This window comes from Nannobrachium achirus (genome assembly GCF_963921795.1).
Source record: "Nannobrachium achirus genome assembly, chromosome: 2".
NCBI classification, from domain to species: Eukaryota; Metazoa; Chordata; class Actinopteri; order Myctophiformes; family Myctophidae; genus Nannobrachium; species Nannobrachium achirus.
In genome coordinates, this window is record NC_137811.1 from 78,768,859 (window position 1) to 78,787,250 (window position 18,392).

General features: G+C 45.3%; 1 protein-coding gene across 1 annotated transcript in view; it reads left to right on the forward strand.

The window, feature by feature from the left end:
* Nucleotides 1–18,392, forward strand: part of kmt2bb (lysine (K)-specific methyltransferase 2Bb) — a gene marked incomplete at its 5' end in the record, with an annotated part of 107,280 nt that overhangs the window by 13,010 nt on the left and 75,878 nt on the right. Inside the window, 7 exons of the mRNA XM_080744627.1 lie at nucleotides 7,548–7,623; nucleotides 8,101–10,229; nucleotides 10,347–11,444; nucleotides 11,786–12,094; nucleotides 15,881–16,024; nucleotides 16,779–16,880; nucleotides 17,730–18,008. Of these exons, the coding sequence (XP_080600753.1) occupies nucleotides 7,548–7,623; nucleotides 8,101–10,229; nucleotides 10,347–11,444; nucleotides 11,786–12,094; nucleotides 15,881–16,024; nucleotides 16,779–16,880; nucleotides 17,730–18,008 (4,137 nt within the window). The remainder of the gene's footprint in view (nucleotides 1–7,547; nucleotides 7,624–8,100; nucleotides 10,230–10,346; nucleotides 11,445–11,785; nucleotides 12,095–15,880; nucleotides 16,025–16,778; nucleotides 16,881–17,729; nucleotides 18,009–18,392) is intronic.

An 18,392-nucleotide genomic window follows, 5' to 3' on the forward strand; every position in this document is an offset into this window, starting at 1 on the left:
ACAGTGTTATCTTAAAGTCAACAAACACCACTGGGACCAAGCAAGCATCGACAACTCATCTTCATTATTCACTCATACACAACCACATGCAGGAGGACATTTGGACAAGGACCTTTCTCTGCAGCTACCAGAACAAAAAACTTTTTGTTTTTTACTTTTGTGCGTAAAAGCACAAAAGTATTGATATCAAAATGTACTTAAAGTACCAAAAGTAAAAGTACTCATTGTGAATGTCCCATTTCAAGTGTATACAAATATTTTTAATGGCAAATCTACAAGCTCACAATGTGAGCTATTTAAATGGCCAAATATATATAGGCTACAGCTGAAGTGGTTAATGTATGATTTGTATAAATCAAAATCTACAAACTAACTAATAACTATCAAGTTTTGTAATGAATGTAGTGGAGTAAAGTTCGGATCCGAGATTTAGTGGAGTAAAAGTATCAGTTGGGAATTACTGGTCTTTATTTTATCTTATTTTATTAATGTAGGTCCTATTTCATTTTGCATACACTTTGCACTGTTCTATGTCTGCATATACTGCACATATTAAAGGGTTAGGGTTAACACAAGTTAAATGCTACACTTTATGAAAAATTACATTGACTCGTTGATTTTTTGTGTGACTCATAAAATGTCCCTGGGACCCATCTGAAAGACCCCTCTTGAGTCCCGGGACTCATTACATTAAAAAGCTAGCAACATCACTGTGTTATAGATCTAGGACAGAATTCATAGATTTAGAACACATAGAATCAAAAACATAGACCTGGAACTGCTCAAATTCACCGCTCCACTTCGAACCGAGGTTTGATTTTTATAAAACATATCTTAAAATTGTCCTAACTATTAAATCGCTAAAGTTTTAGAACCCCCACTCTGTTAATTTCAGCTCCCAAAGCCTTTTCTTTATATGTGTTCTACTGAGCCCTGGTGGCCGTGACCGGGGCTGTTTTTCCCGGCAAAATTATGTTATATGCATCATTCTGTACACGTGTCTCCCTACCGGCCAATCAAAGCCCAGATCATACACTGCTGAGCTCTTCAGGAAGTACACTGCAGTGTTTACACTGGTCTAGGAGTTTAGCATGTAACTCCCCAACCGAGGCTCGTAGAGGGACACAAAAGACCTCTATTGACTCGTCTCGGCGAGGCGAGGCGGACGCGGTGGTCTGAATGCCCGGTCCGCGGCGAAAAACGGCCAAAAAAAGCAGACGCGACCGCGGTCTGCTCTACTGCTACTGACCACTAGTTGAGCAACTTACACAGTATAGCTTTAACATCATTTAGTTGATCACCTTGTTGTGTTTAACATCCATGGATTCATTTAGTTGATCACCTTGGTGTGTTTAACATCCATGGATTCATTTAATTGATCACCTTGGTGTGTTTAACATCCATGGATTCATTTAGTTGATCACCTTGGTGTGTTTAACATCCATGGATTCATTTAGTTGATCACCTTGTTGTGTTTAACATCCATGGATTCATTTAGTTGATCACCTTGTTGTGTTTAACATCCATGGATTCATTTAGTTGATCACCTTGGTGTGTTTAACGTCCATGGATTCATTTAGTTGATCACCTTGGTGTGTTTAACGTAAGCAACGCGTTGTTGCGCTGAATTATTGTTATATCGTTGTTGCTGGGTGGAAACCTTTTGCATTTATCATTTTAAAAATGATTTAAACTAGTGAAAACAGCCGATCTACAAGCACACAACGCCTCGCACTGCGAGGCGTTGTGTGCTTGTAGATCTGCTGTTTTCACTACTTTTGTGCGACGGCCTCGTATGATGAAGCAGGGCTTTACTTTGCGAAAGAACGTACACATTTTAAACTTGGAGATACGAGGTTTCTACCCGACAACGACGATATAGTCCTGGAAATTGGGTTCAATATTCTGGAAACGTTTTGGAAAAGTTTTGGAAAAAATGTGTGGGAACCCTGCAGTCAGTGCACGTTGTTTCACTCACACAACAACAACCATGCATGTGTGTGTGTGTGCTCAGTGCACGTTGTTTCACTAATACTCACAACAACCATGCATGTGTGTGTGTGTGTGCTCAGTGCACGCTGTTCCACTCACACAACAACAACCATGCATGTGTGTGTGTGTGTGTGTGTGTGTGTGTGCTCAGTGCATGTTGTTTCACTCACACACAACAACAACCATGCATGTGTGTGTGTGTGTGTGTGTGTGTGTGTGTGTGTGTGTGTGTGTGTGTGCTCAGTGCATGTTGTTTCACTCACTCACAACAACCATGCATGTGTGTGTGTTCAGTGCATGCTGTTTTACTAACACACACCATGCATGTGTGTGTGTGTGCTCAGTGCACGCTGTTTCACTAACACTCACAACAACCATGCATGTGTGTGTGTGTGCTCAGTGCATGTTGTTTCACTCACTCACATCAACCATGCATGTGTGTGTGTGTGTGTGTGTGTGTGTGTTCAGTGCATGCTGTCTCACTAACACTCACATCAACCATGCATGTGTGTGTGTGTGTGTGTGTGTGTGTGTGTGTGTGTGTTCAGTGCATGCTGTCTCACTAACACTCACATCAACCATGCATGTCTCTCCGCTCAGCGAAGGCTGTTTCACCTTCATCATTCAGACCTGCTGAGGTCCTTTCTAGTTTCTACAAACGTCCTCTGAATCAGTAGTTCTCACACTCTGAAGATTAAAAACATTGAAACATGACCAGAAATAGCAGATGTACAAGCTCACAGCACAGAACAGAGTGTCACGCTGCAACCTGCTAATGTTATTAAACTCAAACTATACATTTTATGATGCTTTGGTTTCAATAGGTTAACACCTACACAGGGGTTGACACTAAGGTCTCATTGGCACTTGCCCGTCGGGCAAGTACAGGTGATGTTCTACTTGCCCAAAGCTCGTGCCCACTTGCCCGAAAAGTAAATCGTCCATTATAAAATGATGGGTAGTATGCTCAATTTAACACTTTCTTTACTTTCTGGGGCTGTGCGATAAAAAAATGTCATACCTCAATACTTCCATATCCAAATACCTCCATAGCTATGATTGAATATGTCTATTATTTCAAGCTTGTTACGTTTCACAGACACCAGAAAACAGAGCATGCTAGCCACGTTCAGGTGTTTAGACATATTTGGTGTTGTGTTTATAGACGGTTGCGTCCCCTCTCAAATGAGCACTTGCCCTATCGGGCAACCTGAAAGCAAACTTCACCTGCCCGAAAGTTTTATTTACTTGCCCACCTTACTTGCCAGGGCAGGTGGGCAAGCCTTAGTGTCAATGCCTGCCTACATATTTCTAAATGTAATTATTCTGTTCTGTGTCGTAATTTGTATTTTACAGATGAAGACAACATTATTGAGATTAATATTGTATGGGGGAGTGGAAGAGAGAAATAATTGTGCATGTTCTGTTTATGATTGCTTTGCTATTAGTAACTAACCCTTACCCGTTCAAAGATATAAGCTCTGAAATGATGTGCAGTGTGTGGGTTATGGGGTGTGCACTGTGCACACAGTATATGAGGGATGGAAAGTAACTTTAACTGGTGCTTGCATGATAATATGTAGGAGCATCAATGTAAGAAATACACACACACACACACACACACACACACACACACACACACACACACACACACACACACACACACACACACACACACACACACACACAGAGCTGGTTAAACATGTTGCCTCATGCTAGATGCCGAATAGACATGCCTCATGCTAGATGCAGAATAGATATAGATACACCATAAAAATGCTAATATACAGCATATGATTGGTGAAAGTGACAAACGGGCTTCACAGTTATGTCAGGTGTGTTCATATGCTAATGGTGATGTGATTTCAGATCAATTGCTCCAGCCACTGAGGAGAAACGCTGTGACAGACACTCATCAAACATATCATTTTCCAAATGTCTGTCTGTCTGTTATCTATTGTTGTTTAGGCCACTATGATCAGGGGTCAGCAACCTGTTTTAAATGAAGTTCCATGTTTTTATTTTCTAGATGTCAACCTAACATTTAATGACATATTGTGATTGTCAGGACATTGTTATAATGATCATCAGACTCAGAGTAATAAATAACCACCCATCTCGGTTCTACCAGCTGTAACATTCTCTCTCACAGTAATAAATAACCACCCATCTCGGTTCTACCAGCTGTAACATTCTCTCTCACACTCCTGCCAGTGTGCCAGTGATCACCCCCCCCCCCCCCGTGCCAATGTTGGCACCGTGCCTAAGGTCTACAGCAGGGGTGTCAAACTCATTTTGGTGGTGAGGGCCGCATTGGATGAAAGGCGACTTGAGGGCCGAACCAGTCGCGGATCGGATGGCATGCACACTCACGCACATGTTCGCTCTGTATTCTTCCCTGCCGTCTCAGCCACTGCTATAGCTAGCAGTATATCAGTATATCATTTTGCAAATTGTATTCATTATCAAGTAAAATAGCTACTTTCATTATTGGTATTACAGTTGCAGTTAGGTACGAGAGATGCTATTTGTTTAAAGGAGTAGTTCATCCCCAAAATGACTTTTTTTTTCTTTGATTACTCACGCCATGGAGACTTGAGTTCAATAATATATTTTTATGTTATTTGTCGCATTACAAAAATGCAGACAAAAATGTGATAATAGTACACTTCCCCCCTTTGATTCCGGATGGGGACCCAAATGCATTTGGGTCCCCATCCGGAATCAATAGGCATGCATTTATTGTAATCAAATTTCTGTTTTAGGAATGAGTCTCCATTGGCTCCACGGCATTTTGGGGGTGAACTACTCCTTTAACACATGGGCTGCTAAGGTTTATAACATTTATAGCTGTTGCTGCTGCCACCATTGACTTACGCTTTGTTTTGACGTGCCTCGCAAGCTTCGTGCGTGTGCATGTGCGTGTCCAGAGAAGATTGAGGAGGATAATCCATTTGTTTACAAACGCTCGCGAAACTAAAATCCCAAAATCGCGGTAAAATCGTGGTAAAGTGTCGCCGTGAAAACAATCAGCTCTCTGCTTCCATGGGGCAGTTTTCATGTCATTCTGAGATAAAGCCGTTCTTATGTTTCAAAGTAGAATGTAAAGCATGATAAGTCCTTCCGTGATGTCTTCCCCAGAGGGGCTGCCTTCACTGACTGGGTGACGTAATGATCTCAGCCAGTTCAAAGGGCAGCTGCAGGCTCAAAAAGTTAACTGTTTGTTGCCTCGTCTGTGGACGATATAACTTCCTGTGGCAGGGGGACACCTAGTGGCCATACCTCGTCCCTGAACGAGTTTGGCTCCCCAGGTGTTAAGAAGTGCCAATAAGAATAAACCATTTGATAATAGAATAATTCAATTCCTGATAGTCTCTGCTATAATTTGTAAATGGCTAAAAAATATATTATTGATGCAGGACAATAATTATTTTTATTGTATTTTACAATAAAAAGTTAATTCTTAAAACAATCATAACTCTTGACAGGAATGGGCTAGAGACTTACTTTTTTTCCCTAAATGCTCGGATTGAATCCGATGTTTGACATCCCTGGTCTACAGGATCACTTCTTTCCCCCTTGTGAATATATTGACATCATTGCAGCTGCCTTTAACTCCACCCATCTATAACTCCACCCATCACTCCACCCATCACTAACCCTAACCCTAACCCTATAACTCCACCCATCACTTTGTACCAACACACTTTGTACTAACCCTAACCCTAACCCTATAACTCCACCCATCACTTTATAAATCCACCCATCATCCACCCATCACAGGCATTGACACTAAGGCTTGCCCACCTGCCCCCGGCAGGTAAATAAAACTTTCGGGCAGGTGAAGTTTGCTTTCAGGTTGCCAGACAGGGCAAGTGCTCATTTGAGAGGGGACGCAACCGCCTATAAACACAACACCAGATATCTGTCTAAACACCTGAACGTGGCTAGCATGCTCTGTTTTCTGGTCTGTGGAATGTAAGTGTGAAATCATAGACATATTCAATCATAGCTATGGAGGTATTTGGATATGGAAGTATTGAGGTATGACATTTGTTTTATCACACATCCCTAGAAAGTAAAGAAAGAAGTGTTAAATTGAGCAGTAATTCAAATCCTACCTATCATTAAGTGGGCATGACCTTTGGGCAAGTAGAACATGACCGGTACTTGCCCGACGGGCAAGTGCCTCTGAGACCTTAGTGTCAACCCCTGCATCACTATAACTCCACCCATCTATAACTCCACCCATCTATAACTCCACCCATCTATAACTCCACCCATCACTAACCCTAACCCTATAACTCCACCCATCACTTTGTACCAACAAATGCTACCCTTTTCACATTGGCCTGTTATAGCGCCACCAGCAGGTAGACTTTAGCAAAACACATTGTTGGAACACAATGCCTCAAATCCTGCATGCAGCGTCCGATTGCCATGAAAGGTCTAAGGTGAAGAACACATGCCACCCTTTTTACATTGGCCTATTATACAGTAGCACCACCAGGACGCCTGGCCTGGTGGGGACCTGTACTATTATACAGTAGCACCACCAGGACGCCTGGCCTGGTGGGGACCTGTGCTATTATACAGTAGCACCACCAGGACGCCTGGCCTAGTGGAGACCTGTGCTCGGAAGAGCACTGCTTCTAGTTGCAGCTGCGTTTAATGTTCTTTACACAGAATTAACAAGGTTTTCTGTTGGTCTCAGATCTTGGATTCCATAGAAATCTACATTTCGTAAACATTGCATTTATAATAGAGCATCTTAATCACACATTCATACAGTGATGTCAGAGGAAACCATGCTTGGCACCAACCTACTCATCAGGAGCAGTTAGGGGTTCAGAGTCTTGATAATTAAACCAACTCTCAGATCTTGGATTCCATAGAAATCTACATTTCGTAAACATTGCATTTATAATAGAGCATCTTAATCACACATTCATACAGTGATGTCAGAGGAAACCATGCTTGGCACCAACCTACTCATCAGGAGCAGTTAGGGGTTCAGAGTCTTGATAATTAAACCAACCTGCTCATCAGGAGCAGTTAGGGGTTCAGAGTCTTGATAATTAACACCAACCTGCTCATCAGAGCAGTTAGGGGTTCAGAGTCTTGATAATTAACACCAACCTGCTCATCAGGAGCAGTTAGGGGTTCAGAGTCTTGATAATTAACACCAACCTGCTCATCAGGAGCAGTTAGGGGTTCAGAGTCTTGATAATTAACACCAACCTACTCATCAGGAGCAGTTAGGGGTTCAGAGTCTTGATAATTAACACCAACCTACTCATCAGGAGCAGTTAGGGGTTCAGAGTCTTGATAATTAACACCAACCTACTCATCAGGAGCAGTTAGGGGTTCAGAGTCTTGCTCAAGGACTAACTCTGGGGGAGCCCAGGATCAAACTGGGAACCACTGCTGCTGTAATCCTATGGAAGCATGTCGTGCAGTGAACATAGTAGAGCTGTTTTTACTTATTATTAAGATCAGAGCGTTTGAAGAGGTAAAACTAGCAATGTGTTCAAAAGCTGTCTTTTGTTTTCCAGAGCGACTTTAGAGGACCTGAAGCAGAGAGAAGAGGGTACAAAGGACCGCTACGCTCCAGAGACAAAGCTCCTAAAGGTAAACAATGACCCTTAACTAACACTTAACCCTAACCCTAAACCTAAACCTAACCCTAAACCTAACCCTAAAGGACCGCTACGCTCCAGACACAATGCTCCTAAAGGTAAACACTGACCCTAAAACTAACTCTAAAGGACCGTTACGCTTTAGGGTTAAAACACCATGCCAAACATACCCAGCTCAACACAGAGAATCTGCAGCCAGTTCAGTTCATATTCTTTTAGTTGAATTGATTCATATCTTTATTGACAATACTCATATATGTAAAAAAAACTAAAAGCACACAGCTGTACACAACTGTCAAAAGGACAAGCAACAAGAAAGCTAAAAGCTTTAGCTTGTGTGTGTGTGTGCGTGCCTGTGTGTGCCAATCTTTAATACGCGTGTGATGTGTGTGCGCGCGTGTGTGTGTGTGTGCGTGTGTGTGTGTGTGTGTGTGTGCGCGTGTGTGTGTGTGTGTGCGTGTGCTTTTAGGTGATCCTGTCAACAGCAAATCCAGAAGACAGAGAGAGAAGCTGCCGGTGGTCCCAGCAGAGGACAGGATTCCAGATAAAGAAGTAAAAGCCTCACAGGAGGTTGACAGCTCGTCTAAACCATCACAGGAGGTTGACAGCTCGTCTAAACCATCACAGGAGGTTGACAGCTCGTCTAAACCATCACAGGAGGTTGACAGCTCATCACAGGAGGTTGACAGCTCGTCTAAACCATCACAGGAGGTTGACAGCTCATCACAGGAGGTTGACAGCTCGTCTAAACCATCACAGGAGGTTGACAGCTCGCCCATCAAGGGCTCCAGGAAGGGCGCCAAGGCCAAGAACACTGCGGAGCGCCAGGCCTGTGTGACGGCGGCGCCCAGGATCACCATCAAACTGGTGGCCAAGAAGAGGGTGAGGAAGGAGAAGGGGGAGAAGAAGAACCAGCAGAAAGCCCTGAAGAAGATGAAGATCACTGAGATCCAGCAGATCCAGGAGATCCAGGAGATCCAGCAGGTCTCCAGTGCTGCTCATGTCAAGTTAAAGACGGAGCCGCAGGAGGACGGACACGGGCTGAACGGCACCGAGGACGAGGGAGGAGGAGGACCACCTGTCAGCGGAGGACCACTGCATCCGGCCACGAGGAGGCGTGGGAGGTCTGCTGCCAAGGTGAGCGAGGAGCCCCCCGCTGCTGCTGCTGCTGCTGCTGCTGCTGCTGCTGCTGATGAGTCCTGCACCAAGGCAGAGGTCGACGACCAAAAGCCAGAGGAGAGAAGGACGTCAGCAGGCCAAGCTGAACACCAGGCACTGAAGAGCGGCCAGGCCAAGACGAAAGCCAACGCCAAGAAATCCAAGCAGAAAGAGACGGTCCCAGAGAAACACACTGAACCCACCAACACCAACACACTGGTGACCCGGAGGAGCAGCAGAGCCACCAAGGCCCCGTCCAGAGAGGTCAGAGAGGTCAGAGAGGTCAGAGAGGTCAGAGATGGCCCGGGACCACAGAGTCCCAGCGTAGCCCAGTCCACACTGACCCTGACCCGACCACAGAGTCCCAGCGTAGCACAGTCCACACTGACCCTGACCCGACCACAGAGTCCCAGTGCAGATGTAATCCCAGCCCAGTCCACCGTGGAGATGGAGATAAAGATCCCTACGCCAGAGAAGAGCAAGCCGCTGACCCGGCGGGAGCGGCTGAGGCAGAGCAGGAGGTTGAACGTCGTCGTCCCGTCCTCCACGGAGCCACAGAAAGCTACCGTTGAGTCCAGCGACGTCCGGCCTGTCAAAGCCGAGGACATGAAGGTACCGGGGTTACGTCTGTACAAGATCCCAAACCCCAAGTTTGGCAAGGTGAAAAAGTCCTCTGGGAAGAAGAAAAAGCGACACAGGTTTGTGTGGACTCTGACGCTGGTGAAGGCAGAGGTCAAAGTGAAGGGAGATGAAAAGACTGGAAAGCCTGGTAAAAAAACAGAGCCTGCTGGAGTGCAGCGAGCCTCTGTTCAGGACAGCAGGTGTTCAAAGGGCTCTGGAGGAAAGAGACGGAGGACTGAGAACTCAGCCCTGAGGGAACGGCTGGGCCCAGGCCATGCTGAGACCTCTGCCCTGAAGGGAAGGCTGGGCCCAGGCCATGCTGAGACCTCTGCCCTGAGGGGAAGGCTGGGCCCAGGCCATGCTGAGACCTCAGCCCTGAGGGAACGGCTGGGCCCAGGCCATGCTGAGACCTCAGCCCTGAGGGAACGGCTGGGCCCAGGCCATGCTGAGACCTCAGCCCTGAGGGAACGGCTGGGCCCAGGCCATGCTGAGACCTCTGCCTCCTCCTCTCCTGTGGAGGAGAAAGCTGCGCTGCAGACGGACGCTGCAGCGCAGCCCCTCGCTGCCCTGCCTCTCGTAGCCCCGCCCCTCGTAGCCCCGCCCCTCGTTGCCCCGCCCCTCGTCGCCCCGCCCCTCGTTGCTCCGCCCCTCGTGGCCCCGGCCCTTGCGCAGGACGCCTCGAAGACGGACGTGGTGAAGGTGGTTCCCCCGCTTCAGATCAAAAAGGTCTCCTCACCGGGAAAACACAAAAGCTCCAAACCGTCGTTTTTGATCCAACAGGTCAGCCCCGCGTCGGAGGAGAGAGAGGCCGAGAGGGAGGTGGAGAGAGAGGCGGAGAGAGAGGTAGAGAAAGAGAAAGAGGCCGTGGTCAAAGAGGCCGTGGTCAAAGATTCAACCGTAGTTCAGGAGGAACAGACGTTGGCGCCAGACCTCCAGACTCCAGAGATTCCGCGGCTGAGGAGAAGACCTCCCAGCGTCGCCTCGCCGCCCAAGAAGCGAGGAGGAGGAGGAGGCGGTCCCAAGGCGGCGACCACGCCCAAGAGGAAGCTCAGAACGGCTCCAGAGGCTGAAGGTTCTTCTGCTCAGGTCAGCGACCTGGAGGAGTTTGAGATGAAGGTTTCTGCAGAGGATTCAAAGCCTCCTCCTCAGGTCCCCCCTGCCCAGGAGGCCCAGGTTCTCTCAGAACCAGCGTCCGCTCCGCTCCCTGAAGACGCTCCGCTCCCTCAAGACGCCCCACCGCTCCCTGAAGACGCTACGTTCCCTGAAGACGCTCCGTTCCCCGCTGCTCTGCCTCCGCAGACGGAGGAGGACGACGCCGCGGCGCCGCGGGTCAGAGAGGACAAAGAGGTGAAGCTGAAGCCGACGACTCCTAAGCAGCGCAAGCGCAGAAGCAGCCTCTCCTCCAGGAAAAGGTCGGCTCAGAAGAAGAAGCCGGCGCTCTCTGCCGCCGCCGCGGCCACTCTGAGCGAGACGGCCGCGCTCCAGCCGCCTGTCGCAACGGAAGACGCTGAACCCGCGGTGACCGATGGCACCCCCACCTCGCCGCTAGTAAACGATCGCACCGCCACCTCGCCGCTAGTAAACGATCGCACCGGCGCATCACCGCTAATAAACGATCGCACCGCCATCTCGCTGCTAGTAAACCAAGAGCCTCTCCCGCTAGCAAACGTGGACGTCCGGCCGGAGCCAGACGCCGTCTCAGCGGAGGGAGAGCGCGTGGAGCCGCCGGTGAAAGAGGAGCCACGCCTACGGCTCATAGACGACACGGAGGAGGCAGCGCGGCCAGAGCTCATCGACGGTCAGGACGAGGCAGACCAGAAGCAGCACAGCAGCGCCCCCCGGAGGAAGCCGGTGAAACACGGGAAGAAGAGGAGGAAGAGTCTGATTGGTCAGAGACAGAAGCAGAAGCCCCGCCCGGCCGACAGGAAGGAGAGGCTTTCTCTGAACGACTCGCCCGAAGTCTCAACGCCGGCCGAACGCCAGACCGAACGCCAGACCGAACGCCAGACTGAGCGCATCGAGGAGATCACAGAGGTACAGTAGGCCTGGCTCAATTATTACATCATTTATTTTGACATAATCATCATTATCGTCTCCGTGTTGAAGGATGTTCATATATTTTCAAAACATATTCAAAAATAGTGGAAATAGCAGATCTACAAGCTGTTTAAGATCGTCTATTTCCACTATCAATGTTTCTTTTTAAGAGTAAAGTTGTCAGTCGTTTCTTGTTTAGGTTATGTGTCATATCTGCCATGTGCAACTTCAAAGCCTACACGCCACACGGAGATGCAACTGTCAGAACGACCAAAACACAATTAAATCACAATTATTTAAATGAGAATTAACGGTTGTGTAACATGTCATGGTGACAGCCCTGCACAGAGGTTTCCAGTCCGTTGGAGGCCCCGCCTCGGGCCCAGGCCCCGCCTCCCAGCGCCAAGCTGGTGGGCGTGAGGAAGAAGCGGCGGAGGCGGCAGTCTGGCCTTCACTTCCTGGGCTCCAAGAAGCACCGGGCGAGAAACAAACACAACCTGGCCAACATGGAGGTCTGTGGAGCCAAACCCAGCCGGGCCAAACACAACCTGGCCAAGAAGGGCCAGAGCATGGTGAAGGGCCAGAGCATGGTGAAGGGCCAGAGCATGGAGGTGAAGCAGGAGGAGATGGACCTGCCCCTGGACCAGGTGAGACTTTCTTGGTTTCTCTTTTTTATTTGTTTTGAACACCGCCATACAATAAAATAAGGCATTAACGAAAAAGAGTTGACAAGTTGACTGAGTCGACTTCATTACGCAAGATGACTCCCACCAGAGAAAGTCGAAAGTCGGAGTTGAAAGAAAAATAATCCTTTTTTCTATCTATTTTTGCTCCATGTGTGCGTCTGTACAGCATTCAAACAGTAGGATTGCTTATTGTCAAGGACGGAATGATCCAATCTTATATATACATTCCTTTAAGAGCCACGCCCACACTCCACACAACGGACTTGAAGCCTCCACACAACCACTCCACACCACGGACTTGAAGCCTCCACACAATGGACATGTTTGAAGCCTGATTCGCCCCCTGTCGCCACTGGGGGGCACTGTTCACTAATATATGAGACAGCAATGTGTTCACTGCTCTCTGGGCAGCCTGTGATGCTGATAAAAAATTATAAAAAATTAATTCATGTAATCAGCTTTCTGCACACCTTCTTCAAGATGGCTGCCAAAATGGCCACCATCCACAGCTGTAATTGTTTGTGTGTGTTAACTCATTTAATGCCAGCCTATCACCACTAGAGGGCGCCCAGTGACCAGAGAATAATAGAGATATGCTGGTAATGCATGCCCAAGCCCTGGAGCCATGACTTGCCAGAACACTTTCCTTTGTGCATGTACAGGAAGAGGATGAAGTTAGCTTGAAGTTAGCTATTGGCTACCAAGCATTTTAGATTTAGATTTTCGTCAACTTAGCCATGATTAAACCTTGCACACCTCATGCATGGGAGAAAAAACAGAGAAAATGAGCTCTAAAGATCCTGGATTGCATTGGAGTGGATGGTAAATATCAGCAAATATCGGCAAATATCGTCCTCTGTAAACAGAGGACAAAAAAAATTCAAAAACATTTTTTTTTCATTTTTTTTTTTATTTTTTTTTATTAAAAAGCCGAACTAGTTCGGGATTGGCACTCTGGGATGCGATAATAACGCCGAACTAGTTCGGGATAGGCACTCAATGAGTTAATCTAAAAATGGATTTTTGAAAACAATTTAATCTGACTTAAAGCTATAGTCAACTTTTTCTTGAAAAACGGATGCTAAAATAAGAATAATGTTTCGAAAATATTTTACAAAAAATAAGCTTCATATATGTGTTTCTATTCAAAAATGACCACAAAAAGCGTAAAATAATGATAAAATAATCATTTTGGCCATTGTCAGATCGACACTTTGTTTAAATTCTAGTCTATATAGGATGTAAACAAAGTGTCGGCCCTACAATGAAAAAGTTGACTATAGCTCCTTTAAAACCTAAACCCTTATGTTGAACAAATATAGAGCAGTCCTGCCTGAGCGCCCGGAGGGCGCGAAGTCCTAGGAATGGAGCGGCCGCGCAGCGGCCGCGAATTTCTAGTACATTACATTTGGTATAACATGGTTCTATTGTGAAAATAGCAGATCTTCATTCTCACAACGCCTGGCGATGCGAGGCGTTGTGAGCATGTAGATCTGCTATTTTCACAATTTCTGCCTCTATATATTTAACAATTGGACAATGTTTAATTTGCCATTTTAGAGGTATTAAAAAGTCCTTAAATTGTCACTTTAGAAATGTGCAGATACCCTCTACACTTAAACTTTATGTTGGTTTGTTTACTGTTGAGTGAGAAAACAATGTTTCACATTAAGTTAATCATCTGGGGACCCCCCAAAATAATTGGGGGGTCGTGTGTGATGTGATGACAACATCAAACGATAAAGTCGACTTCAACTCAACTTTTAACTTTTTAGCAGATTGATTGATTGATTGATTGATTGAAGACTTTATTAGAAGTTTGCATAGAAAAGGGTACAGTTTCATGACGGTACAGTTCACTGGTACAAGGTCAACTAAGCTTATTTCCATAGGAAACCATTGAAGTATCTCATATAACATTGAATGACAGATGGATAGAACACAGTACTATGCAGTAGATATAGTAAAAAAAAATGTAAATAAAAATAAAATAAACAGTGCAAAAAATATATACAGTAGGTAAATACAGAGAAGGGTCAGGGGAGGCTGGGCTAGGTTTGTTATTGCCAGCTGCGAATGGCTGCCGCCTGTAAGTGGTTTTTCATGGCGATTTTAAAGGATGCTAGGGAACCACAAGCTTGTATATTTCTGTGTGCAAATCTTTACTTTCCTAAATCCTTGACATGAAAATGTTGGAGAACAAACATTTTGTTTGTTTTGTGGACCCGACCTCGGGTTAGGGTTACCCTAACCCTAACCCTAACCCTTTTATGCCCATACATGGAGATTTCTGATGTCATAAATCCCAGGCCGAAAATGAGAATGTTAGGGTACCCCCTTATGCCCATATATGGATATCCACAGGCATCAAACCAAGGCCCTAACTCACCAAGGCCCTGCTTGGCATTACTTACATACGTTTTATGCCCATATATGGAGATTCCTATATTGTCAATATTAAGGATATTATTAAGGATATTATGTTATCAATATTAAGGACATATATGGGCGGCGTGTTCCTCCCTCCGTGTCATCAGCGCCCACACTCTAGGTGGGGTTGGCCAGAGCTAATGTAATCAGAGAGTGGTGTCACCGAGGGGTCCGAAAGTGACAAGTGGGCGATTTAATAACATTGGTTTCAATGCAGCGTCGCGAATATCGGCATTTTTAGGTAAATATACAACATTAGAACGGTTTTAAAGTATTTTACAGTGACAACTAAAGTCTCTGTAATATTTACTTTATACTATTGCCAAAAAACTATGAAAATAACATGGTTAATAAAGATTATTAAAGTCGTACTGTTGCCTTGTCACTGGCTAATCAGTACGTCATCATAATGTTGTTAGCATGCACAATGGCACCTCCAAGTGGCAGGTTACAGTAATGCAATGAAAGGCATGTACTTTGTTATCGTGATACGTCTATTGTTTGCAAATCAGAAAATAAGATATCAGGAAAAAACCTGTGATATTCTTTCTTTCATTTGTCTGAATCGATTATTTTTATAAAGGTCACAGTTGTTAGAAAATAATGTTTTGAGCTGCTGCTCTCATTCATTTAGCAGACTTCCGGTTAGATATTTGTCACTATAGAAGCTCCTCCCGAGCCTCCATTGGACTCGCCCCATGAAGTGAACGTAGTTGGCCTAACTCTCCATTCTACGGCTCTGGGGTTGGCGATAGGGCCTTTCTGTGTGGAGTTTGCATGTTCTCCCCGTGTCTCCTAGGGTTGATACCCTCATAAAAACATGAACAAACTCCCCCCAGAATGACAACAACTAGAATCGTCAGAAACGCTGTGGTTGGCCTGATAGTCAAGAATTGGCGAGGTCGCAAGTCACCCTGAGGTCGCAAGTCACCCTGAGGTCGCAAGTCACCCTGAGGTCGCAAGTCACCCTGAGGTCGCAAGTCACCCTGAGGTCGCATGTCACCCTGAGGTGTCTTACTAGTAATTATTGTAATTATAATAATGACCATCGTTCTATCTCCTCCAGGTCCCAGACCTGTTATTATAATTATAATAATTATAACTATTATAATTATAATAACAGGAGGTCTGGGACCTGGAGGAGATAAATAATTATTATTATAATTATTATAATAATTATTATTTATCTCCTCCAGGTCCCTGACCTCCTGTTATTATAATTATAATAGTTATTATTATTATTTATCTCCTCCAGGTCCCAGACCTCCTGTTATTATAATTATAATAATTATAATAATTATTATTTATCTCCTCCAGGTCCCAGACCTCCTCCACACCAACAGCAACAAGTCCAACAAGTTCCTGAAGAACATCAAACATTTCATCATGCCGGTGGTCAGCGCTCGCTCCTCACGCCTCATCAAGACCCCGCAGAGATTCATGGATGACGCTGGCATGTCGGTGAGTAACCATTTATTACTTTAGTAATATAACAGGCATTGACACTAAGGCTTGCCCACCTGCCCCCGGCAGGTAAATAAAACCTGGGGGCAGGTGAAGTTTGCTTTCAGGTTGCCCGACAGGGCAAGTGCTCATTTGAGAGGCCGACGCAACCGTCTATAAACACAACCAGAGATATCTGTCTAAACACCTGAACATGGCCAGCGTGCTCTGTCTTCTGGTCTGCGGACTGTAAAATAAGAGCACTATTTACCTAAAAATATAAAATAACAAGTGTGAAACCATAGACATATATTCAATCATAGCTATGTAGGTATTTGGTATTTGGATTTGTAAGTATTGCGGTGCAGTATGACATTTTTATCGGACAGCCCCAGAAGGTAAAGAAATACGTGTTAAATTGAGCAGTAATAAAAATGGTACCTATCATTTTATAATAATAATTAGAACTACAGACTCACTCCCTAGCTTCCATTTCATCTCTCTCTCAACTAAGGGGTCCCTGCTTCATCTCTCTCTCAACTAAGGGGTCCTTGGCCTGAAAACGTTGAAGACCCCTGGTCTAATACATGAAATGAATCATGTGTCATATGAATGTTGTCACTGCAGGTGAAATGAATCATCATATGAATGTTGTCACGGCAGGTGAAATGAATCATCATAATGAATGTTGTCACTGCAGGTGAAATGATTCATCATATGAATGTTGTCACTGCAGGTGAAATGAATCATCATATGAATGTTGTCACTGCAGGTGCTGCCCAGAAGAGGTTCTCCTAAGAAGGGTCTGCAGGTGGTCCCCGGACCCCCGCCCCCCCTGAGGCCGCCCGGGAAGAGGCGCGACAACAGCCCTACGGTAGGCCTGGTTATTTACGCGTGTTTCCTAAACCCACCAGGATTGAGTTAAGACCCGCCTCGCAGAGACGCGAGAACTTACAGGAGTGGCTGAAATCCTTGCAGGACTCATGGAGGGTGGATAAAGTCAGACCTAGTCAAGGCATGAAGACAATATACAACTCGTAGGCTACTGAGAAAAGCCTGCATTTGCACAATGCACAGCTATTAATTTGTCTCTACAGTGCTCAAAATAAACTGTGCTTAAATCACATGTATTGTTATTTCTCAGTCCTAATAGATTTAAATCACATGTATTGTTGTTTCTCAGGCCTACACAGCAGAGGAGGATGAATAGATTTAAATCAGAGATGTATTATTTGTTATTTCTCAGTCCTAATAGATTTAAATCAGAGATGTATTATTTGTTATTTCTCAGTCCTAATAGATTTAAATCAGAGATGTATTATTTGTTGTTTTTCAGTCCTAATAGATTTAAATCAGAGATGTATTATTTGTTGTGCCTCAGGCCTACACAGCAGAGCAGGATGAATAGATTTAAATCAGATGTATTGTTATTTCTCAGGCCTACACAGCAGAGCAGGATGAATAGATTTAAATCAGAGATGTATTATTTGTTGTTTCTCAGGCCTACACAGCAGAGCAGGATGAATAGATTTAAATCACATGTATTGTTATTTCTCAGTCCTAATAGATTTAAATCAGAGATGTATTATTTGTTATTTCTCAGGCCTACACAGCAGAGCAGGATGAATAGATTTAAATCAGATGTATTGTTATTTCTCAGGCCTACACAGCAGAGCAGGATGAATAGATTTAAATCAGAGATGTATTATTTGTTATTTCTCAGGCCTACACAGCAGCAGCAGAGGATGAAGAGGATGAGGAGGAGCAGCTTTCCCCCATCCTACCAGCAGAGGATGAGGAGGATCTTCTGAGCGTCAACCTGTTCTCCAGTCAGGAGTTGGAGGACGCCTCGGTCGTCTCCCACAGCCTCTTCTCCTCCACCGATGATGCCTCCATCTTCTCCACAGAGGACACCTCCATCTTCTCCTCCCCCAAGAAGACCTCCATCTTCTCCTCCCCCAAGAAGAGCTCCATCTTCTCCCCCAAGAAGAGCTCTGTGAAGGTTTGTTAACATTAACCTCCTAGAAGACCTCTGTGAAGGTAGCCATGTTAACATTAACCTCTCTGTGAAGGTAGCCATGTTAACATTAACCTCTCTGTGAAGGTAGTTATGTTAACATTAACCTCCCTGTGAAGGTAGTTATGTTAACATTAACCTCCTAGAAGACCTCTGTGAAGGTAGTTATGTTAACATTAACCTCTCTGTGAAGGTAGTTATGTTAACATTAACCTCCCTGTGAAGGTAGTTATGTTAACATTAACCTCCCTGTGAAGGTAGTTATGTTAACATTAACCTCCTAGAAGACCTCTGTGAAGGTAGTTATGTTAACATTAACCTCTCTGTGAAGGTAGTTATGTTAACATTAACCTCCCTGTGAAGGTAGTT